This window comes from Dysidea avara, chromosome 7 (assembly GCF_963678975.1).
Source record: "Dysidea avara chromosome 7, odDysAvar1.4, whole genome shotgun sequence".
In the NCBI taxonomy this organism is placed as follows: Eukaryota; Metazoa; Porifera; class Demospongiae; order Dictyoceratida; family Dysideidae; genus Dysidea; species Dysidea avara.
The window spans coordinates 21398299-21423076 of NC_089278.1; the positions used below are offsets into that span (position 1 = coordinate 21398299).

General features: G+C 39.6%; 3 protein-coding genes across 5 annotated transcripts in view; 1 reads left to right on the forward strand and 2 right to left on the reverse strand.

The window, feature by feature from the left end:
• LOC136261527 (uncharacterized) lies at positions 1-1978 on the reverse strand. The gene has a single exon (XM_066055537.1). It carries the CDS (start codon positions 1842-1844, stop codon positions 42-44), a length of 1803 nt encoding a protein of 600 aa, XP_065911609.1. The 5' UTR covers positions 1845-1978; the 3' UTR covers positions 1-41.
• On the reverse strand, positions 1973-24218 carry LOC136261528 (dual specificity protein phosphatase 10-like). Of its 3 annotated transcripts, none has more exons than XM_066055540.1 (6): positions 24045-24218; positions 23596-23759; positions 23356-23544; positions 6089-6445; positions 5127-5425; positions 1973-2486 (listed from the first exon to the last, which is right to left on the reverse strand). In XM_066055540.1, exons 2-6 carry the CDS (start codon positions 23732-23734, stop codon positions 2109-2111), a joined length of 1362 nt encoding a protein of 453 aa, XP_065911612.1. In that variant the 5' UTR covers positions 23735-23759; positions 24045-24218; the 3' UTR covers positions 1973-2108. The 3 variants fall into 3 exon arrangements, with proteins under 3 accessions (XP_065911612.1, XP_065911611.1, XP_065911610.1); XM_066055539.1 differs by adding an exon at positions 23852-23904 and having other exon boundaries at positions 23356-23759; XM_066055538.1 differs by having other exon boundaries at positions 23356-23759.
• LOC136261525 (calpain-5-like) overlaps positions 24065-24778 on the forward strand; it is a 13490-nt gene continuing 12776 nt past the window's right edge. Inside the window, exon 1 of the mRNA XM_066055536.1 lies at positions 24065-24317. The gene's annotated coding sequence lies outside the window, so the exon portion shown is untranslated. The remainder of the gene's footprint in view (positions 24318-24778) is intronic.

A 24778-nucleotide genomic window follows, 5' to 3' on the forward strand; every position in this document is an offset into this window, starting at 1 on the left:
TACACGTGATGAGATAACATCTGTAACTCTTAACGTACATGTCAATATTTACACAAGTATTTATCAGCTGGTTCTTTACCCTGAATAATGTTCATGAAGCGACGGCGATGTACACCACTGTTTACACCAAGTTCCTTCAAATCTTCTTCCTCCAATGTTGCTAAGAGTTGTCCATCCACCAACTCATCGGAAAAATTTGGCTCATACATCTCATACTTCATTTGAATTAGTAGATTACTAATATCACTCATAGTCATCTTGGATAACCTCTCTATATTCTCTTCTGGGCTATGAGTGACTGCTGCTCTTTGACTAGCTATTGTAAGTTTTTCTAATTGTGAACTGAGTCTAGAAGCAGTTTTGTTGACCCTCGCAAACTCTGATTCAAGATCACTGCATTTCTTTTCAGAGTGGAAGAGTTGCTTTTTGAGTGTGTCTATTTCAACATGTAGTGCCTCAATTTTGTTGTTCAACTGCACCACACGGTCTTTCTCTATTGCAAGCTGCTGTGACAAATGACGATCCCTGGTATCTTCAACAAATGAGGTGTCAAAAGAGTGTACCGTAGTCATTTTGTTTAGACGTGGCATAGTACAAGATTTTCTGGGTTTTGGTACTTCTGGTGGAGAGTCTACCTGACGTGGTGGCAACTTTATCTGACCTGGCAGTTGGCTTTTGCTTGGATGATTTTGCAAGGCTCTTTTAAGACTTTCTGTACGAGGATTAGGACAGATTATATCAAACGTAACATACACATTATCCTGAACTTGGTCAGCAGAGTGGTAAAGCTGAGTATAATCTCCTTCTCCTACTACTGGAGTACTGCCATAGGTTACATCGATCTTACTGGGGTCAAAAGTGCTGTAGAGTTCTACAGAAAAGCTATAAGCACTCTCCATGTCAACATCCACTCGCTCAATACATTTGAAAAGCAACGGTAACTCCATAGGTATTTCCACAATGGCTGGGTTTTCAACTCTTGTCCCATTCACGTCTGTGGTAGCAATCAAGCTTCTTTTTTCAATTGGTGCCTCAAAGACAAAAGCTTGCCCAATATACTGTGCTATAGTTTTGTCATCAACGTCTACACCTCTCTGTAATAGTCTCACTGTGACAGGATAAGCTTGCATAAGTATAGTGTACTCAGCTATGGGTATGACTGCCTCCATCGGATCTGTGGAGAAGTCACCTACAAGATCAGCAGTCAAAGTTAATTTCCTGCCTGTCTCATGTTTGCACTGTAGCATGGATTTACCACTTTGTCTGGTTATGTATAGCACACTTGTTTTTTCAACTACAAAATTGTTGTCTTTCTTTGAAACAAAGGTACGTCTTACTTCCACAACCTTTGGAAGGTCAGAAAGTTTCAGCAGGTCCTTAACTGAAGGGTAAATTTTGTTGTTGTCATTCCTGATGATGCCTATGGAAAGAAGAGAATTTACAGGAATGTGAATTTGATCACTTGTTGAGCCTGACAGCTTGGCAGGTATCACTTGCATGGACTTTACCAAATGTACTATAAATTCGTCTCCTGCGGACACCGAATATTCAGAGGCACCGCCATCATACCCTTGACACACCGCTACCATTTGCGGCAGTGCCATCTCGCGCACTAGTGTCTCGGGCGTGAATTCTTCATTACTGATAGGTCTGTATTGGGGGCGATCTTCCTGTTCTAAAGTACTACGCTTCCTTTCTCTCTCTAAGGTCTTGTACGTTTTTGGTGGTAATTTCGGTACAACAGTTGTTGACGATGTCGAACGTTTAGTGCCTAGATCAGATGTGCTGGCTGATCTCGATGGCTTTGGTTGAACCGCCGGTTTAGATGATCCTGGCGAACTCATTTTACACCACTTGCAGTAGCTGATTTCAGTCTCCTCACATACTTCTAAGCAAACTGTTACTGGAGGTATGAAAGAAAACAAACTCCCCTACCACTACAAGATCACGTGCGCCCACTTAATTATACATATACCCATGTAACCCATCCATTAAATAATTTAACATTATACAATCATACTGTGCGTGCTACAAACAAAAAAAACTCCCTATAACTTGTATATCTAAAAACACACACATACATTGACCTCATACGAAAGCTAGAGTTACTACGACGTGTTCTCAAATTTTTTAATTTTGTCTGCAATGTTTATCTTCACTCCTGTTATTTCAAGTTTTTGAAACGTTTGTTCCACTGCACTGGTATCACTTGATTCTGTTGGTGGTACTTTTGGTTCATCGACTACTGATGATTTGCTTGGTTTCTTTTTTTTTAGTGGTCCTTTCAAGAAGAATGGGTTCCCATGACTGCTACCAAAGCTGCTGCTACTGCTTAGCCCACCTTGCTCTGAGCTGGCACTAGAACTTAGCACATCTGTTGGTTCCATGGCTGCATACTCAGGGATCACTTGTGACGGTGTTAACTGGTACGCCTCCAAAATGGGATCAGATCTCTGTGTGGTGTATTTAACCCCTGGGGACACCCCCTGTGGTGAGTGAAATAAACAGAGAAAAACAAAAACATGACACACAATTAGCTGCTGATATTGTATAGAGCATGCACTTATACCACATTTGTAATCGCAGTAATATCTGTATGAGAACAACTTGCATGTGGTGATGTACCAGAACAGGGAATTTAACAGTTGCCTTAAATGGAATGGTGGACATTACGAGCACTCAGTATTTGATCTACGACATAAATTAAGTTGAAAGCAACTAAATCAGTACACCCAAGCATCTGGTAGTAATCTGTGGTGTTAACAAGCATGCACTGATGACAAGGCTGATATGGCACATAAAGGAAGCCAAGGGCATCACTACCAGCCACTCACATTGTTAAGTGCCCATATATAACTTTTCAAGACTATCAAATAGACTATTTTAAAAATTCATGTGTGTACCATCTGTCAGTTGGTGAAGTCCCATACTAGCTTTAATATAGTCATGTCAAGTTGAAACCTTTCAATCTAAAGAAACCACTGCAAAAATAAAAAAAAAATCTAAATCCATAATGAGCAATATCTGCAATGACGTTTCTTGAAGTTGTGACTACGTTTCTTGTATTATCTATGATGTCACAAAACAAAATGGCCGCCGTACTGTGGGGACTTTGCACAGAGAGGTATTGAGCAAGATAGCGTTTCGCTATAATAGCATTTATAAATTCAAAAAAGGGCGAAGGTGAGGCATATGGTATATAATGCAATACATATTTGTGTCCGAATTCAAAAATTTCAGTCTGCTTTCCTGCACCATCATGGCACATGTACTACTTCTTACCTTTAATATCTCGTGGTTCCATGTGTAAAAACTAGACGACATTTATTTCGAATACTGTGTGCTAAAGTCTCTGCAGCCCCCGCACTAACATGGCCACTATGACATCAATTTCATCATTGCAGATATCGTACATTGTACCACATTGCACATTGATTAGTCGGTATAAACAGTGGACCTGGGGATTAAGGATCTGAGACCTGCATGGACTCGACTTTAGAGCTGAGTGATAGTGGCAATTAACTGATATCTTGATTTGTGAGTGATGACAGTATGCTATCATGATATATTAAGCTTAGTCAAAATAGGAGCAAAAACGATTGTCAAATGGTGTTGAATTTAGGGAACTGTGATACACCAGTACACCAAAGATAACAACTGCAATAAAGAGATAACACAATAACAGCTTTTACCAATAGGCTGTTAGAAAAGCAGATACATTATGTGCACATGTCATATATGCGAGGGTGAGTGTCTTTGATAACTGCTAGTAATATTTAGTTTAAAATATAAAAGTTACTATTAATTTTGATTTTGATAGTTGTACTATAGTTCAGCCCTACCCAAATTTGTATACTTCACAATGTGTATATGTTATAAATACATCTGCAAGTCATGGTATCTAGTCAGAGGAGCATTTTAGCAAGAGTTAATAATGATAGACCTCTCCACTATTATTAACTCTTGGTTTTAGGCACTACTTGAAAATTGCATAAATATCATATGCACTTCAACAGTTGAAATACAAAACCAGCAAATGGCAGGGATTGTTAGCTTATTTGATTGCACTTCATGTAAGAATTAAAGTGATGGTGTTTGTTGAGCTGCTCGTGTAACCTGTAGCAATCGCAGTCACTGAAGCTACTTTCTTGGAAATTGGAATAGCTAGGTGTTCGCACAAATTTATGAAATTTAGTAGTACATGCCATAACAAGACTTGTGTGTTTATTGTGCAAAATGAGTGTCAGCTGTGGCCTATGCTAATACCATATATAGCTGTGCCTCGTGTAATAAGAACCACCCTTGGATAAGAGCCACGGCTTGTATATGAATATACTGATGCAAGTGTTCATTAGACACGTTTGAAGCTGAAACCAGACAAAGGAGTTGTTATAATTATGCCAAGAAATATAGTTGAGAGAAGTTTAAAGGAATGATAGTATTATTAAAGGATGATTAAACAAAGTCAGTCACTTATGCAAATATTTTATGTTGTGATATATTCATTACTAAGATAGTAAAAATGTTGTGTAAATGAGTTATGTTTGGTAAAGGTGTCTGTATGAAAATATAGTATGGTAAGATGACTTCCACAAGCTTAGCACTATAAGGCTCATAGAAACATCAAACAAAGCTTGTTGGGTGCTTACATCTGTGATAAACTGACAGTTTGAATGACATCACTTTGGCATTTCATTGTGGTATACTATAACTGCACATCAGTACATGATTGTTTTAAACTTCCAACAGGCCTCTTATAACCTTGTCAACTCACAGTTATCAAACGTACATCTAATGCACGCACACACAACACAATACCTGTGAAACAGTTTCCGCCACTTTCTTACCCGCCACTTTCTTACCCGCCACTGCTTTAAAGGTCTCCATTATTTCACATAGCCTCCCAAAATGGGGGCAATAAAATAATTGCGAACAGCATGCCATAACATGTATGGCTGCCTATCTACCCAATCAGATTTAAGACCCTGGGTTGGGGTCCGCCAGAGATGCCCTAATCAGCAGAGCTCTAGCTGCCAGCAAACACATGTTCTGCTGGTCAGCAACAAAAAAAAATAACTCCCCTGCAGCCACACTTTACACCCTCTCCCTTGGATCAATGGCCTCACCTTTGAGGGGGTCATCACATCAGGTGAACTGGTAGTCGTGGCAACCAGAGGGTCACTAGTAGTGACCTGTGGTGAGTGTTGGTCATTGCCAAGTTCAAGACTTCGTTCAAATTCCACAAGTTGTCCCATGAAGTTGAGGTTGGGAGAGATGGCAGGTCGCATATCCTTCAAGTAATGGTAAGCTCTGTTCATGGACATACGATGGAATTTCATCAGGTAAGCAATTGTGATGGTGACTGATCGTGATATCCCAGCCATACAGTGCACCAATACAACCTTGTTGTTGGTTCTTGCCTCCTCTGCAATAGAAGTACAACATTTACAGTGGTACCTGTGTAATACGGACCAACCAATAATGTCCTGATTTTCAAGGTCAGTTTGTGCATTAAAGGTAGAAAATTTCATCTATTGATCACTTCTTTATAAAGCCACCCTGTTATCAAGGCCACATTTTTGGTTCCAGAGGTGACTTTATTAGCATACAAGTATGCTACAATATACAACCAATAATGCTAAAGCACTATCTAGAGTTAGCACCTCAGAAATAAATTATATAAATACAATGCAATGTTGCACAAAAACACACAACCAAGCCCTCAAAGTCTTTTTTCACATGCAAATCAATTGTTAATACCAAAAGTAATGCAGTGCTCAGGCTTGAATTTACTAAAATTCTTTAGGAAAATGCACACCCAAAGTTCCAAGCTGCTTCTAAATATAAATAAGTCATGTGTGAACAGTGTACCAGTTATTTATAAGAAGCAACTGTACAATTTATACAAGACATATCACCACAACAACCAACCATAGAACTCTTTACAAGACCCCTGACTATACCTATTCAGACTGCTATAATAATAATGTACCTATAGACCAATTGACAAATAACAAATACATTGTTGACATACAAACATTAAAGTTTTGTAGCTGTACAGGATGTGTACAGACAAGTTGACCCCTACCTATGAAGTGAAATGCTTCTTCAAAGTGATCTATTAGCTTCTGTGATCCTGTGTCATTAGCTGATATTCGTTTGTACTTGAAGTTTCTATCTGTTTCAAAGTAGTTGGGGCACTTTGCCGTGATGTTTAGAACATAACTGATATTGAAATGCTTGATAGTGTCCATACTGCTAGCATCTTTCTCATTGCCGAGCACCAAGTGAGAGAGAACTGCTATTGGCTTTGCTCTTTGCCATGCTAGTACATCTTCTCGTTGGCATGGTGTTGATGGGAATGGTACATCGACAGAAGCAGATTTTGAAGGAATACTAATTTCACACAAACTCGGATGAAGTACACCGAATTCTGATAGTCCACCTAAAGGTTTAGAAGGATGAAAATTTATGTGCATGTGCAGTGTGTGTGTGTCTGTGGAAAGATTATTGTTTGACACAACATAAAATAATATCTACATTGCTAACAGTTCTTTTCTATGAAGCAATGAATAGGGGACGCTAAACTTTGTCGGTGTTTTTTTGTTTATCAGAGATTTGTTTGTAGCCATGTTCGTTTGACAGAAGACTAGTGGTTTCTAGGGCTGGGAGATTATATCGATTATGGGATTAATCGTGATTGTTTCTGAACATCGTGATGTTGAGATGTTTATTATAAATAATCGTGATGTTGTGATATCACATGCAAATGTGTATTAGCAAATTCAAAATGGTGTCACATATTGTTGTGGAGGAACTCAACCTGGAAAACAAGCCTACACTTCTGAGTCAGTTTATTGTGTGAATAAATATAATAGCCTACCTATTAAAAACCATTGAATTTCTATATAAGGATACTATTATTCATCACATTAAAATGTATCTGCTGATGGGCTTAATTATAGCAGTACGCAATGTCATCGTTTTTCTTAAAATAAATCAAAATTGTGCAGATGCAATGCTAATGGTGCATGTAAAGTTACATAACATCGTGATAGTTATCATAATCGTGATATGTCACATCTGACAATCGTGAAAGTAGCAAAATTTCACAATTGTTCAGCCCTAGTGGTTTCCTTACAATACTCAGTTACACATTTCTGAATAATATTCCTTGAAGAGTTTTAAATTAACTATGTTTGCATCGTTACAGCTTTCTATCGTTGTGAGCTTGAACATCTATGATGTACGTATGTGTATGCTTCTACAAACGGTGCATAAATGAAATTATTTTTTGTAAGTACTGTTTATGGAGAATTTTAGTTGTTGCCATCTTTTCCGCCAAATAAAGCAGATGTGCAGTGTATATATTGTGACCATAGGAAATGAAGTGACTGCTCTATTAGGAACACAGTGGAACTCTTGAAAAGAATACCATGATAGTGTACCTATGTATACAACATTTAGACCCCTGAAATCACAGTACCTCGCTAAGGACATTTTGATAATCAGGACGCTTGACCATGGTCCCATTTGCAGTTTGCATAGCTATAGGTGAGATGGAGCTCTGTTACACCTACTGTATTGTGACTTAGTGATAGTTTGTGTCAATGCTTCTGTTTAGAATTGTAACAGCTTCATGTACTAGGGGTTTTGGTGATCATGTGCTGTTACACTACCTTTACTACATACGTGTAATGACTTAACACACACTACCCATTTAGGTATACCAAGAGTTCATAATATAAAAAGAGAGGAGAGCCTCTGCCTGTATAAATGTGTATCTCAAAGTATTACAGTAAAACTTTGATTACTTTGGGATACATGTCAACACATAGTGATAAGGAGTGTTGACAATGACATCAGTGGACTGCTTATTGAAGCCATAACTACAACAGTCATTGAAACTTAATACTGAGTACATGCCCTGACCAACTAACACATTGAAAGTGACTATAGGTATTACATCATAACTTTGAGATTCGCATTTGTACAGGCTATACTGCAGTAGGACACTCTCCTCTCTTTTTATATTATGAACTCTTGGGTATACACTCCTACACTTGACTGATGTGCTCTGTGTAAACCATGGAAGCCACTGAAAAGAATTTTTCAGTTGACCACTAATTTGACAATTGGATTTTAATACTGTCAGTTTATCTAGTGGTTTATATGGTGTAAGTCCCTTTGTGGTGGTTGTGTGATGTTATGTAATAAGTGCTATTTGTGATTTAGTATGTTGAAAGGTTTTTGTTTAGCCTCTCTCACCATTTTATTCTTTATGATGGCAGCATTCTGGAAAAATCTAAATTGCAAGTCTGTGTGACCTTCCATATACAAGTTATCAATCGATCAATATAAGCCACTTTAGTGGCTTGTGGATATGACGCTTGCATTTTGGAAAGCTTTGTATAAGGGTTAAGGTAATGTAGTCTTTAAAAGCCCCTAGATTTCGTAGTGAAAATTATATAACTCTATTCGACATGTATCCTCTAACACTGACCAGGTATGAACAATGTCACACTCTGTTACATCGTCCACACATTTTATTTCATCCCAGTAAAGGTTTGTAATCATTTCTGGCTTGCAGTGTAAAAGGGAAGTTTGTAAAATGCGGAATACGGAATTGCGGAATACGGAATAAGCAAAACTCAGATTGTACAATAGTTATAAACTCTATAGTAATTATACTTTATTTACCTTGTAACAGCTCTGCATGGCACACCATGGCAATGGATGAACTGAACTGAAACAGCAGCTGGGTGAGTAAATAGGACGAGCACACAACCAATCATCCTAGAATGATCTACCTTCGCTAAACTTACTTACCCACACTCCTGATTCAAACCTGAATAGTTTTGAAATCCATTTAAAGACAAACACAACTACTAGACTCCACTAACTCAAGTGTGACTCTAATAAATTCGGTCGGATGCACGTGGAGGCCAGCTAGTTTGACCTAAGAATAAAACTAGGTCTTAGTTTTGTAGTAATATCAACTAAGGAGTATAGATAAGCAAGTTTAGCGAAAGTAGATCGTTCTAGGATGATTGGTTGTGTGCTCGTCCTATTTAATGCTCGTCCAGCTGCTGTTTATCCATCGCCATGGCGTGCCATTCAGAGCTGTTACAAGGTAAATAAGGTATAATTACTATAGAGTTTATAACTATTGTACAATCTGAGCTTTGTTTATTTTGTTATTCTGTAATTCCATATTCCGTGTTTTACAAACTTCCATGTAAAAGACATCAAAATCAAAAGAAGCATGAAACCAATAAAATGGTTGCCAATAAAACCCTTTTAGGTAATGACATTTATAAGGAAGCCAATAAGTGCAACAAAAATGTGATGTAAGTAACCAATCAGATTCACAGATACCATTTAAGTGTTGAAATAACAATGCAATTACCAGTTAGACACAATGGCCACACAGTTGTGGTACATGTACACTATACAAAATATGAAGGCTGGTCACTATGTGGTTAGTAACTAATCATGTGAAAACTAGTCAAAACTTTGTGAAAATATCGATTATTCTCAAGTGCATGTTTGCAATTTTTACATCAAATTTACTCTTTTGAGGTAGACGGATGACGTCATGTCTGCACACGTGACCTGGTGCGCATCCCAGGTGCTAATTGATTCAACCCTCTGCTTGTCGACCACAGTGCTTATGTGCTGTTCAGTAATGATAGTTTGGCTTTCATGTGCATCCGAACGAATTTATTATCAAGTTAGTGGAGTCCAGTGGTTGTGTTTGTCATTTCAAAACTCCTCAGGTTTGAATTAAGGAGTATAGCTAGGTAAGTAAGGCGGATTGCTCTAGGATGATTGGTTTTGTGGTAATGCTCGCAGACAGTTCACCTTTGTGTTGTTCTAATTGGAAACTGTGTATCATTAATGTTTAGCTGCTGTGAAGCATTAACAATGTCATTAACCACACATTACAACCCTAATCCCTTCCCCTATACCCCCTACACACTCTATCACGCAGACTCCAACATTCTGTTGTCGTAGTAATCTCATGTAGTAACTTCAAAATGCAAACTCAATTGCCAGAACACACCTTCAGTCACCTATACCAAACCTAATGAAATCTGTTATTGAAGCAAACATTTTCCTAGCTACACATCAACCAATCCTTAACATAGCACATAAGAGTCTGCACTAGCAAATGTGTTGTCTCATTCCCTTCAACGCATATTCCATTGTTCATATCCAATGTTTTGCAGGGTTTAAGTCATGGCTGCAGATCAAAGCACCTAATTTATTTTCAGCATACCCTTGTAGTCAGTTAAATCCAATTTCTTGTTCTCCAAACTACTCAACTTTGGTCTTGGACACTGTAATATATTACTGAAGCAGATACATAATACAAACTATGCTGAGACAGTCACACACAGTAGTACTAATGGTCTAATCCTCTCACTTCAATATTGGAGAACACATTTGTATATACCCTTCATTGCTGACCATTTCTAGGTGTTTATCAAATTCATATTCAATCAATGCCAATGTGCCAATTTTTGCTATCCATACAGTAGCTTACTCAATGCCTAGAAATATGCTTGTTAGATCTAGTCAAGCATGATGCAAGTTGTAACACCTCACTGACACTATTCTATTATCTAGTGGAAGGTAACTGTTGGCCAATTCCAGCCACTGGAGATACTGAACAGATATGTGTCTACCAAGTGTGAAAAAGCTTCTAGGTATTTCTCAATCTACGGTGTAAGCATTATTCTGCTGATTGTGCTAGGCAGCAAGAAAAAAAAAAGAGCATGTGAAGATCAAATTGATGAAAGCGATTGATTGTACAGTTTATCCAAACTCGGAAAATTTTTGGGCAAATATAAGTATGGCTTAGGGAAGCTAGGATCCAAGTGGTACCTCTAAGTTTTGCCATCTTTAACTAGGAATACCATCTGGCCAGTGGGCTATAAACACCTTGATTGAGAACTATAATATGTAATTGTCACTCAAGAAATTGTAAGAAATTGTTTGCAAATGTACAGTGAATTATATAGTTACTGGGTTAAACTGACCATTATTTTCTCATATCATATCTTTTTTCACTATAGCCCAGTGGTAGTTTCTAACTGTTACCGTACTTGAAGTACCATTCAAAAACAGTGGTACAAACACAGTGGAAAATATTATAAATGGACAGAATCAACACTAGATGCTACAGCACTACGTGCCATGCTACACGTGAGTAACGAGAGACATTAAAGTTGGCACACAGTATGGCACAGTAATGCAGCTCAAGATCAAAAGCACCATGATGTGGTACTGTATATAACTAATATACAGCTCTGCTGGTATAACTCACTTTGCAAAAGCTTCAGCTATAATGGTAAACAACTCGAGTACCTAAATTGGCCTATCTTCAATATAATTTATATACCTGGAAAATTTCAAATATCACTCAGTATTTCCTTCCTACTGGAATGGATACTTCACAAATCACAAACAAATGTAGTTACAAAACTATAACGGGAAAAGATGCACACCCTTTGAAACATTGTACAAGTCTCTTTCTGGTAGTCTGATATATAGTAAAAACTAGCGATGTGCGATAAAATCGATTAATCGATTATATCGATATAATCGATTAATCGATTATATCGATATATTCTAAATATCGTGATGACAATTAACCAACAGCTTATATCGCGATATGGTACTGCATGCGCATGCGCCCTAATCACGTTTCATGAACAATGGAAAAATGGCGTCTAACTTAATTCCGCTCCCCAGTGGCAAGAGCTAAGTGTGGCGCTATTTCGGATTTAGAACTGATGGAACTGGAACAATTTTGAACAGAAGAGAAGTGGTATGCAAGGTTTGCTCGCAGACTTTACCGTACTCGGGAAATACGACGAACTTAACTCACCACCTTAAGCATAGTCACGATGAAGAATACTCGTTTCTTGCTAAGTCAACTCCGTCTCCATCAACGCCAAAGTCGAAGAAAAAAGAACAAACGATGGATTATTTTGTGAAAGGTCTTTACACTCGAGGAAGCCAGCGTTTTAAGCAATGTGAGGAGTCGGTGATGGAGTATGTGTGCAAAGACATGGAACCACTGACAACAGTTGACAGCGTTCCGTTTCTTCGACTACTACAGACACTGGATCCGAGATACAAGCCTTCCTCTCGTGGCCACTTTACTCGAGTACTATTACCTGCCAAGTACGAAACTGTTAAGGCCTCTGTGACAGATACATTAAGTAATGCTAGCTGCTGTTCACTGACTACAGATATGTGGACTGGGTGCCATAGCCGCTCCTACATGGCTGTGACTGCTCATATTGTCAGTGATGACTGGGAGATGAAGAGTTTTTGTCTTGCTACTCGTGAGGTTACCAGTGCTCATACTGCTGACAATATAGCTGCTGAGCTGTCGGCTGTTATAGCTGAATGGAAATTGGACACCAAAGTTATTGGAATCACCACTGTTAATGCTAGAAATGTTAAGAATGCTGTGGATAGTTTGGAGTTCACTCACTTTGGATGCATTGGGCATACCCTCCAGCTGAGCATTAATAGAGGACTACAGCTTGGGTTTGTCTCACGTGTTTTGGGGCGTGTTCGCAAACTTGTGGACATTTCCATAAGTCAACTAAAGCCACATATGCTTTGCGACAGAAACAGAAGTTATCAGGAGTAGCTGAGCACACTCTTGTACAGCAATGTGAAACAAGGTGGAGTTCAACATTTGCTATGCTGGAAAGGGTAGTAGAGCAGCAACAAGCACTTTGTGCTGTTTTGCTGGATAGTCAAGACAGGGTTGTACGTAGTTTACTTCCTGATGGAGCAGAATGGAGTGTGATTGAAGAGTTGATGGTCATATTGAAGCCTTTTGCTCTTGCTACTACAGTGGTAAGTGGGTCATCCTATGGCACTATAAGCATCGTCTCTCCTCTTATTCACAAGTTTTGCTCAAACCTTGATAGGAAAGAAGATGATGGCGAGAATTTAAAGCAGATTAAGGTGGTGATTCAGTCAGACCTACAGGAGCATTATGTAGGAGACACTGCTAAACTGTTGCAAGAAGCGGCATTTCTTGACCTAGATTTAAGCAACTTAATTTTCTGTCTGATGATGAAAGAAGAGATACAATTGAAAGAATGAAAGTGAAAATGTTACTTGCAGCATCAGACGAGTCTTTGTCATGTGAGTTCAGTGAAGCGGAACCTCATCAGTTCTGCTGTGAAGTGGAGCATCGTCAGTTCTGTGAATCCACTGGTGCTCAGCCACCTAAGAAGAAGAAAACTGCACTCAACATACTGTTTAACGATGATGACAATGACATACCAACAGGACAATCACTTACTAACAGAGAAAAGGTTGAGACCGAGTTATTGTGGTATAGTCACGAGGAAACCCTGGACCTTGAGTGTGACCCTCCAGAGTGGTGGAAGGTAAAGAGTGCAACTTACCCTAATCTGTCAGCACAAGTCCAAAGAATGTGGTCCCTACCTGCATCCAGCGTGAGATCAGAGGAGATATTTTCAACAGCTGGCAACATCCTTACTCTCAAAAGGAATCGACTCTTACCTGAACATGTAAACATGTTGGTGTTTTTACGTGCTAACGAGTGGCCATGACTGTATCAGACTACGCTCTCGGTATGTTGTTTAACTTTCAGAAACAGTTATTTGATTAGTATTTTTATGATTTAGTGAATACCTTTTCTGTACTGTTCTTACACACAGTTTCTATGCTTTGTAACAGTGTCTGCTGTACAACCATTGGTACAATTGTTGTGATTAATACTTTGTAGCAGCAATGTGGTTTGTTTTTTTCCAAGTTTACAGTTGTGTACTATGTTGTAATTCAAACTTGTGTGTTCAGTATTCATCAATAGACTTACATGAATGCAACATGTTAATTATCGTGATAATTATCGTAATCGTGATAATTTTGCATGCAATAATCGCAATATGCAATATAAATAAAAAGCCATATCGCACATCACTAGTAAAAACCATTGGATTCAGCATTAAATTCTGCATCTGATCTATTCTATTGTGTGATACTGCTGCACAATCAAATATGGTAGATGGATGTTGTTAAAAAATGCTAGCATGAATGCGTGAACAAAATGCTTGTGATCACAGTGAAGGCAAGAATAGGTCCTAGATTTTTGTGCTCAGCAAGAAAGGAAGCATTATGGTTTTACATCAGTTATACCATAGCAATGTCACTAGCACACTGCAGACTATGAAGTGTCCTGTGGTTGGGAACCAGCCATATAAAGTGTCACTGTAACTTGGAAGACAGCAAAATGTGCTACACAGGAAACACTGTTCTCAGTTGTGGTCACTTTGAAGAGTAACATGACCCAACTATCACTAGAAGTATCAGTTAGAGATGGTTTCCACACAACCCAACCACAAATGCCTACATCATTGCTGCACATGAACATTATTAGAGTGGCAAGAGGTTGTCTTGTGATCTCAAAACAAGTTCAACCCTACCATATACCTCAGTATCAATATCACGTACATTTTCTTTCTATACGGATAAATGCATCACAACTCCCAGAATACCGTATTTATATGCTGCAGCGTTTATTACCTTAGTTCTAAAGAATCGATGTGGCGACTATCCAAAATTTGACCACCTTGTAAATGATGTTGCAGCTCTTAATTGATCGTTGCACCACTCGAGTGCAGCTACTATCGAAGGTGTGGTGTTAAACCATGTACATACGGTACTCACAAACCTGCTTTTAGCCATCTTAACACTATACACGGCTTGTCTAGCTACAAAGCAAGCGCTAACATTATCAAAAGAAATTTCAAATATCCCAGTTTTGTTACACAATCACACATGCCAATTAGAGTTGTGAAACTGGACAGAATATCATAACTGGATATTGAGCAGATCATAACTTTCAGTTAACTGGACATTTTCTGCGATTTTCATGCTGCACTCAACATGTAAGCTACACTTATAGAACTTTGTATAGACGAGATCAAAGGAAAAGTGTACCTTAATTTTCATAATGTACACTTTAGGGCAAACAGTGCTTTATTGCCCAAAGAGTGCTATATTGTAGGATTAAAGCACTCTTTGTGGGCAATAAAGCATAGTTGCCCACGTGCTCTAGTACAGGCTAATAGCCTGTGGTGCTCATGCCAGTACGGCTAATCACCCAAGCCGGTGCAGGCTGATAGCCCATGCCATGCTAAGTGGTCTATCACCCCAGCCAATACGAGCTCTACCACTGGATTGCTTTTATAGACATACCTAAACACTTCGATGATGGGTAGGAGAAGGTAACGTTGCTGTTACGTTTGCTAATGTAAACAGAGAAGTCCTGGAGATATCACAGAAATACTTCACCATGTGTCACAACAGAATCGATTGTGGGTTGTGAACAAAACCTGCCAAAATATGCGATGGATGTCTACCACGCCAAACTATGGTGAACTACGTGTGGGTTACTAGTCTGTGTGCATTCAGGCTGCTAATAATTTGTGCAATACGTGTTAATTATGAGTCCTAGTGTGTGGCTGCATTCTACCACTAAAAAATTCTATAAATCAATGAAAGAATTGCTTTGCTTGTGCTATATGAAAAATAAATAACTCGGCGCTTGGCCTCAATGCTAATACGCACTTGGCGAACATACAGTACTTTAAAATTTGTAATACAGTTTGTCAGATTGTTCTTATAGTGGTCAAAGTAATAGGCAGCAAGTGTTTATTTTATACATATATCAGAATCCTACTGCAAGTGTGATATCAATGCTGTAGCACAAGAAAAGTACCCAAAACATACATTTTTGAGTAAATATCTTAGAAATCGGATATTTGATAATGCAAAAAATTACTGATAAAGACCATAACCTCCAGTGGCAAGCTCTTAATCAGTGTGTGTGGTATCATACGGGCCCACAGCCTATAACTATACCTAATACAACAGTCACTAATTAGCAGGAAAGCAGTAGAGCTCAAATCCAGTGTGTCCTGGAAAGTGTAACAACAGATGCAAGTGTAGCACAAGGTATACCAGCCTGTGTTCAGGACGATGATCTTAAAGGAGAAGGTGAATGAAAAAACATGAACACTTGTAGGTGGGCTCCAAATGGAATTAAAAGCAAGAAATGACTTTTCAGGGGTGTAGCTACACCTGGGCCTCCCTGGGCACAGGCCAAGGCAATCATTGCTGTTGCCAGGTAGCAAGTTTGGTAATGGCAGCGTCCACCCAGGCACGCTCATAATTAATATTTACTAAAAATACCTACTTTCTATCCCTTTGGAGCGTCTTGTAATACTTTCCAACAATAGTATCACCAGAAATCGTGAATAGAGTTTACCAAGATTCCCTCATCAATTTAGTAAACTTCTATGTAATGCCCAGCATCACGTGATTCTATATTTTGATTAAATTTGTTCAGTCGAGAGTCAAAACATAAGCTGCAATTTGGTGAAATGCTCAGTACCAGACAAGTAAAGTTAATGTTTTATTAAATGTCTAATGGTAGACTGATGAAGACAAACAAAAGCTGATTCCTACCGTAGGCCATGGTAACTGTCTTATACTGCCGGGAGGCAGGACTATAAGGAGGATCAATGTTTACTCAAATTTCTTGATGTTGCAATTGATTTTGAAGTATGCTAAAATGTTCAGTGAGAAGACAGAAGAGTGAAAAGGAAGTCCAATATTGGGGCTGGATTAGTCCATCATTGTTTAGTTTTAGCTTCTGTATTATTTGTGCAACAGTATCTTAGTCTAATAAGCTGCACAAACAGCAGTGCTAGGCACATTTATGCACTTTTAAACAATTTTTTAAAGCAAATAGTCCACAGAGATTGGCTTGCATTTCTTGCTAAATAGTTTGCATGGGGACAACCAGACCTTGTGCCCAGGCAGTCCAGAAAGCCTGACACTTTCCTGCACAAACGTAGAGAAGTGTACTCTTTAATTTAATATCATGGAATAACTGCTAATTACATAATAGCTGTTTGTAAATGTCAATTTGTACTTAATTTTCCAACCTTTTGAGAATCAGTTGCACACATAAATGCAACAGCTTGTCAGCAGTGACTTCGTATACTCACATGGTAGCCTTCACAGCTGCCAGGATATGTGACCTAATTTTATAAAACCGTCGATATACGCACATTTATCAAAATTCGTTTTATTGGTTCTTTGCTGTCTACAGAGACAGAGGAATGGACTGGCTAAGTTTTCAGCTTCATAAATTAAGCAGTGTGGGAAATACAACAGTAGACAGCCGGGCGAGACAATATGTACAGAAGACATCGAGAAAATATTCTACAGGCGCTTACATAAATCATCATACTGTAACTTACTGACACAATGGCGTACAGAGTTGAATCTTTGCTCATTGTATTTGTCATGAATTTGTGAATCCACCAAGGTATAGTTTTTGCCATAGGTATTCTTCTATGATCCAGAAGGAAGGAAGGCAAATTCAAAGATCGTCATAAATTCTTTTGTCACCACAACATAAATACACATCTGTAACTCAGAAACCCACCTGTGTATGAAGATTAAACAAGGATTTTTGAACTCCCTATGAATAGGGGAATGCGATGATGCCCAGGATTTATCCACTGGAATGTCAATTCACCAACCAGCAAGGCAATAAAAAGTTGCATAATTTTTTTCAGGAGCTTGTGTTTTTTTACATTGTTTTTAAATACGTTTTATTACAAAAGTATACTACTGTGCGTAGATCGACTGTTTTCTAAAATTAGACCAAATATATAGGTGTCCAGAATAGCTCGGTTCTACGGTATAGGATACAGTATGTGATATGGATGCTTCACTGGATTGTGGAGGTCACAGGTACCATCCACAATTACCACATTCTCATGGACAATGATTGTGAAAAGATTTTCTAGTAATTGAAGAGTACATGCAGTTCAGTAATCAGAACATGTGTTAGTCTTGATCTTATCAAGTAGTGTTCTCTCAATGTCCTAGCCATGCCAACTGTTTCCCAAACCGGATTGTCCAAAAACACAAAGCAGCCAGTATCCATATACTCTGTGTCTTTTGAGACAGAAAGGACAGCGTTCTCTTTTACTACAGAAAATATCTATTTTTATGGTGTACATTACCCACATAGAGAGAATTTGCCCAATTGCTTAGTCAGACTTTTTGATACCATATTAGAAGAGGTTTCTTAACACAAACTCCTCTCAATTTTAAGGCTGTCCACCCCTCTTTAAGCTGGTATGTGTTACAGGTGGACATTTTAAAACAGCTGTAACTGCTTGTCCAAACCCATCAAGTTATGATAAACCGACATTCTGTATTTAGTGGGGCACTAGGAGGGATGAAGAGCATATAATCTTGTGTGTGCAAATAAACACACCTGCACTAACGCATGGATGAACATATGGGTGAATGGATGCTGCACACATTACACATGTCAACAGCTTCAGGGAAAAGAGATGGAGCAACAGCATAGCTAGCAACTACAGTATTCTTACACAGCAATACATGTACACAAGAAGTGGACTGATAGGACAGAGCCATACTGTACTAATGGTGCTTTACCACATCTGTGTACAAACATGCAAGCTTACATGTACTAAAGATTCTGCAGTAGCACTGTGAAACAAAAATTAATGTTGATTCTAAAAAAAATTCATCCTGGATAATCAATGTTCAATACTAAAAAACATCACTGACATTTTTTACAAGCAACTCAGTACCTAAAAGGTTTTTTCAGCACTGGCTCTCCCACAAAGTGTACCATCTAACCACTGTTGATATAACAGTGATCACTGATCACTATTATCAAGGTTATTATAATAAGTTGAGTAGATATCTCAAATATTTTTTCCCCTTTTTTTTTTTTTTTGTATTACAGTAAATCCTGGTGGTTACAATAGTAATCAAGTAGCTACACAACTACTATATGAAACCCTATTCCAGGGTAATTCCAAAATTATTTTCATAAGCTAAAGCCTTAAATATTTTACCCAAACAAATGTGTTAATAGCTAAGCATGCTTCATAGTGGGGCTACTGTGTAATACATTCACCATGTCATTGCTGACAATGGGATCTCTGTTCAAATTGTGTAGCCTCGTCGTAAATGACTGTGTGTGTAACAGTTAGTGTGACACAAACTTAGTCTTTGGAGTCTCCTACGATCACACTCACTCCCCTCACAATCGTTAAAGGATTTGAACACTGCTGCAAACCTCAGTGGGCTATTATTTTCTAGCATTCTGAAGAACACTGATTTCTAATTAGCCATTGCTACCTATAAAATTTTCCATCTTCAAAGCATAACCAATTATAAATGCTAAACACCATAGCACAAGAATGCAGGGGATTCTGGCCGCTAACTTACACTACTAGTGTGCAGTAAATAATTCATAAATGGCTCAGACCACGGAGTGGTTGCCAGCTATTTGGAATTATATGAAGAAGGTGAAGTTGAGCATATCAATGGTGTTTGGCCAGTTTTCTCAGTTGAACAGCTTTTCGCAGTAAAAATATCCTCCGGATAAAAATAAAAATCCACAATCGAACCACCCACTTCGGCCTTTTGAATAGCTGCAACCATTCCCTACGGGATGGGTGGGTGGGACCGTTGATATGCTCAACTTCACCTTCTTCATATAATTCCAAATAGCTGGCAACCACTCCGTGGTCTGAGCCATTTATGAATTATAATTCAGAAGGCTCAGTCTCACATATCAACGGTGTTGTTTGTAGCTGGTTGACTGTGTTGGTTGAGCACCGCTCTGCCGAATGATGGGTTGTCTGTCGGTCTATAGTAAAATCGTTGAAAAGTTGACTCAGAACTCCAACCTGCAGCTTTGAGGATATCTGAGGTGGAAATCCCTGCTGATGCCGCTGCAGACGAGGAGGCTCCTCTGACAGAGTGAGCACCAAATATTGAAGTATCAATGCCTGAAACTTCCAGTAAGGACTTGAGCCATCTAGCCACAGTACTTGAAGACACCGCCTTATGTGGCTTGATGATTGCTACCAACAGTTTGGTTTCCCTTTCTCGAAGGGGTTGTGTTCTACTCTCATATTCCTTCAAGGTTGACACTGTACACAATCTACTCCCTCCTGGAAGAGAGGGAAAAAAGAAATTTGTAATCTGTGATGTGGACCTTGACTGTTTGGCCAAGGTGCTTGGATAAAAACAGACTCCGTCTGGCTTGTACACCCGTTTGGATATATCCAGTTTTGACAGATCAGCTGATCTTGATGGGCGAGACAATGCAAGCAGCATTGTCACTTTCCATGATAGGTGTTTCAAGGACAACGTCTGATTGTCCCCTAGTGTGTCAATGTAGTTTAGCACTTTCTGAACATCCCAGGTCTGTGAATAACGTGGCAGTGGAGGTCTGGCATGAAAGACTCCCTTTACAAGCCTGCAGACCAGGGGGTGTTGGCCAACTGTGTAGCCATCGATCTTCTCATGAACTGAGGAAATTGCCGACCGATAGGCATTTACAGAGCTGTATTGGTATCCCTCCTTGTAGAGGTATGCCAGGAAGTTTGCCACCTGGGCTATAGGGCTACAAAAGGGATCTGAACCCTGTTCAGAACACCAGCAGTGCCACTTAGTGAATAATGAGTCATAGGACTTGTTTGTTTTAGTCTTCCAGGAATTAAGCATAAGTTCTGTAGTTCCTCCGAAAGCTGCTGACCTCTGTATCTCTCCCTGAGATATGCCATACGGCTAGTTGTGGGAGCATCAGTGAGTTGTCCCTGTTGACCATTATCTCGGTTTCTGTTGTTATTAGTTTGGGATAATCCACCAACATGTATAGGAGTGTGGGATACCATGGTTGGGATCTCCACACTGGTGCTACCAGCACTATGTTGGCTTGTTGAGTCTGGACCTGAGAAAGCGTCCGGCCTATCAGATTCCATGGTGGGTTGGCATACCCCTTGATGTGGGTCCACACTTGGAGAAATGTGTCTGTTGCTTCTGCAGATGGATCTGGCCGCCAACTGAAGTAGCGTAGGCACTGGGCAGACAGACGAGTCGCAAAGAGATCCACTTTCAGTGGACCAAAGTTTTCCTGTATTTTGTGGAATATGGAGGGAGACAGCTTCCAGTCTGTCCTGTCCGTCTGGGCTCGTGATTCTGCATCATTTCCTTGGCTTGGCCGTCCTCTCTGGGCTCCTCCCCCTCCTCGTGTCGGCTTGCGAGAGTAACCCCCCCCCCCCCCCCCCCGGCTGTTGGGGGGGCCTGGTTGAAAAAACGGCTTGAACGTGCCAAGGGTGGACCTCATTGCCTTCACTTGATCCACATGCTGCTTCGACTTTTGGGCAAACTCCGGCCCAAATAAAGAGGGCGACGCTTCTCCGAAGTTTGAGTCCTCCTCGACCAGTGGGAGCAGTGCCTTATTCATCTGTGAGATGACCTTTGTGCGTCGGAGGTGACTGATTCGGGCACTGGCATTTTCCAGTAGCTTAACTGCATCTGTGGCAGCACTAACAGTTTCCTTCGGGACGTCCTGTTTTGTTTCCAAGATGGCACTAAGTGGGGCAAGGGCATCAAGCACAAGGGATTGAATTGTAGCCAACTCCTTGTCCACAGCCTTGGTTGCTGGTGGTATCTCAGTCTTGAGGTAGCTATCCAGCTGAGGTGTCCGGGATGCTGTCACTTTAGGAAGAGAGTACACATTCCTTACTTTCAGGCGGTCTGCATACTCCAGTCTACTGGTACAGGCTTGTGAGATAATAGACCCCGTCTCCTCAGACACTGCGACTACGTTGGTGGGAGGAGCTTGGTGCTTACCCGGTCCCACGGGCTCAATGTCGGAGTTGTACTCCCACTCAACTACCTCACTGTATTGAGGTGTATCAGGAATGTCCTCCCAGGATCGGGTCCTCTCACGAGTGGGACTCTTCGAGTTTCTGTCATGGCGGCCACGTGTTTCTCCCCGAGGTGGCGACGCCGATCTACTCCGAGATCGCTCAGGTAAGGAGCTGGGGTTCTCTCTCCGAGAGTGTGACCCGCCTCTGTGGTCCGAGCTACTCCGAGATTGTGACCTCGAGGGTGAGTGACGTCTGTGGCGCCGGCGAGAGTGCCGCTTGCCATGCTTCTTCCGCTTCTCCGAGCGATGCTTCAGCTTATTCAAGTCATTCTGTAAGCCGTCGAACTTGTCTGAAAGGTTTTTGACTAGAGACTCTAGTTCAGACATGACCGTTCGAAATTAACTGCGAACACGTGTTTCAGCTAAGAAAAAGGCTGAAGTGGGTGGTTCGATTGTGGATTTTTATTTTTATCTGGAGGATATTTTTACTGCGAAAAGCTGTTCAACTGAGAGAACTGGCCAAACACCGTTGATATGTGAGACTGAGCCTTCTGAATTATAACTTCAAGTCAATAGAACACTAAGCCTGCTAGAGTCAATCAATACTTGTGTCAGCATGTCCTTATAATGCCATAGTGTTGATTGTGAAATAAACATGAATTTTTTTGTGTTGTGAAACCTCATGCAAGTCTCTTTGTAGGCCTGTAGATGTTATTATAAAGGCCTGGCACGAAATTGCATAACACAAATATATTATTAATCAATTATGCTAACGTGACAGTTTACTCTGGAACACAGTTTCAGCTGTAAAATACTACAAAGTATAACAGCAAAAAGAAAGAAAGAAAAAGCTTTCCTTTCAAACATCAGCATATGGACACAAACGCATTAAAGATACAATGTGTTACAGGAGCCATCAATGTTGATAAGCAAACAACTGGAAAACCAATAATGTTTCATGCACAGGGCAGTTGGTAAGGTCATGATAAAAACATGTTATAACATAACTGTTAAGTTCTTATCAGTACACACCATGACAAAGGCAATCAGAAAGATTAAAAAGGAACAATGAAAAGTGAAAGCGATTGCTTGTTAAATACATACTGTAAGTCAAAACTTCAAACTGATGTGTATACCACTACATACACTACAGAACTAAACTGGCTTATACATTACAAACATAGAACACTAATAGTCATTATATATGGAGACATTACTGCTATGCAAAACACACCACGATTTACACTATACAAAAAAACTCATTGGATGAATGTAAACTCAACAATCCAGTAACATAGTTCCAAGAATAGCTGTGTTGTTTTTCAGCCACTAAGCACAGCTTGTAAACACACATCAATAACATTTGAAATCACAAGAGCTATTGAAAGCACATTTGTATAACAAATACCCCATTAATAGACACACATGCAAGCACATCAGAAATGTAAACACATTACACAGTGTATATACGTACACTCACACACACTGAACAAAACACTTGCATACACACTACACCACATACACACTATACCACACACACACACTACACAAGTATAAATCCATACCTTTTAATACAAATGGTTTCATCCCATCTTTAGCCAGTGATTTCAGAACCAACATCAAAGTTTGTGATGGTGATTCTTTGTTAGGATCGACAGTACACTCATCATACACAACCAAGGGTTGACCTAACGCTTGTCGAAACTTTTCCTTGCCTTGTTCAGTAGTAACTAGGTCAGCTAGACTAAGTTTTCCTGCAATAAAACGCTTCTTTGTCATCCCAGTGAAGTTGACATTCAGAGCACCTGATATGTGTCGTGTGTTGAAAGCAAACATTGGTCTACAGTCCAGCAACACATAGTCCTGCTGTGCATGAAGGTCCTTTGCTAAATCATGAGGTTGTATGGTTTCCACTGTGAATTTTGGGGCATGTATGTTACTCATGACTTCTCTCTCCTCAGCATTGGTCCTTCAGGAAAGCACCACATTACACACCACAAACCCACTAATTTATACATTTACAACACTATTGAATTAGTACACTTAGCCCGCCCAATTTACCTTATACGGCGGTAAGAGTAGTAAAACACTTACTTCATGCGGCAAAATCTTCCCTATATTATACAGTTCACATAAGTAATACATATATATAGTATTTCGGGTGCTCAATTGGAAGGCTTAGTTCACTTCTCACTGAAGCATTAGGGAGTTCCACGAACTGTATAAAACACGTGCGACGCAGCGGCGCACTTACTTGCCAATCTTGCGCACTCGTCAATCCTTGTGTTCTATGCTCTATTACTCATGTATCTTGGGATTATTGCAAGGCGATTGATGGTAGATGCTTTCTGTTGAAAAATCTAGCACCGAAAAACGTTAATTGATGAACACGGAAAACAACCTGGAAACCGGAAACCGGTAATACCGGGTACTGAAATCTCAACTGAGATTTGAAAGGTGTGGTGCGCGTTAGAATTGTGCGTGCGTCATCGAACAGAACTGACTGATTTAGTACTGGATTGGACAGGTATTTACGCTGTGATGCTTGCTTATTTATGAATCTTTTTGTGTCTGCATTTGATTACAATGCAGTGTAAACAATGCAGTGTAAAGTGTTCACGTATGTAGAGCACCATTGCTATCTATAGGGTTACTCGTGTTTGTAACATCTGTGTGTAGGGGGTTTGGGTGTCCTACTACCCGGTAGATGAAGTTCTTATTAGTTTCGGTCGCCTTTCATGCATTCTTTGGTAATGGTTGCTAAACAACAGTTGGCTAATGAGATTTTCAGTGTACATTTTTATGTCACTTGTTGCTATGACATTCACTCTACAATTGTTCTGTTATTGGCTTCTCTCTCTTGTGTGGAAAAGAAATTACTAAGATAATTTGTGTGCTAAGTGTAACATTAGACCTGCAGGCCCACATGATTTATAAGGTCTACACTTGCTGACTTGGCTTAAGAAACACTGTAGAATGCTAGAAAGT

Coding starts and splice junctions, on each gene's coding strand:
- LOC136261528 (XM_066055538.1), bottom strand. CDS start 23,734: ATGAGTAACATACATGCCCCAAAATTCACAGTGGAAACCATACAACCT. Junction 6,446..23,355: donor GAAACCATTTGTATTAAAAG/GTATGGATTTAT, acceptor CTAAACCTTTAG/GTGGACTATCAGAATTCGGT. Junction 5,426..6,088: donor AGAAGCATTTCACTTCATAG/GTAGGGGTCAAC, acceptor CTTCTATTGCAG/AGGAGGCAAGAACCAACAAC.
- LOC136261527 (XM_066055537.1), bottom strand. CDS start 1,844: ATGAGTTCGCCAGGATCATCTAAACCGGCGGTTCAACCAAAGCCATCG.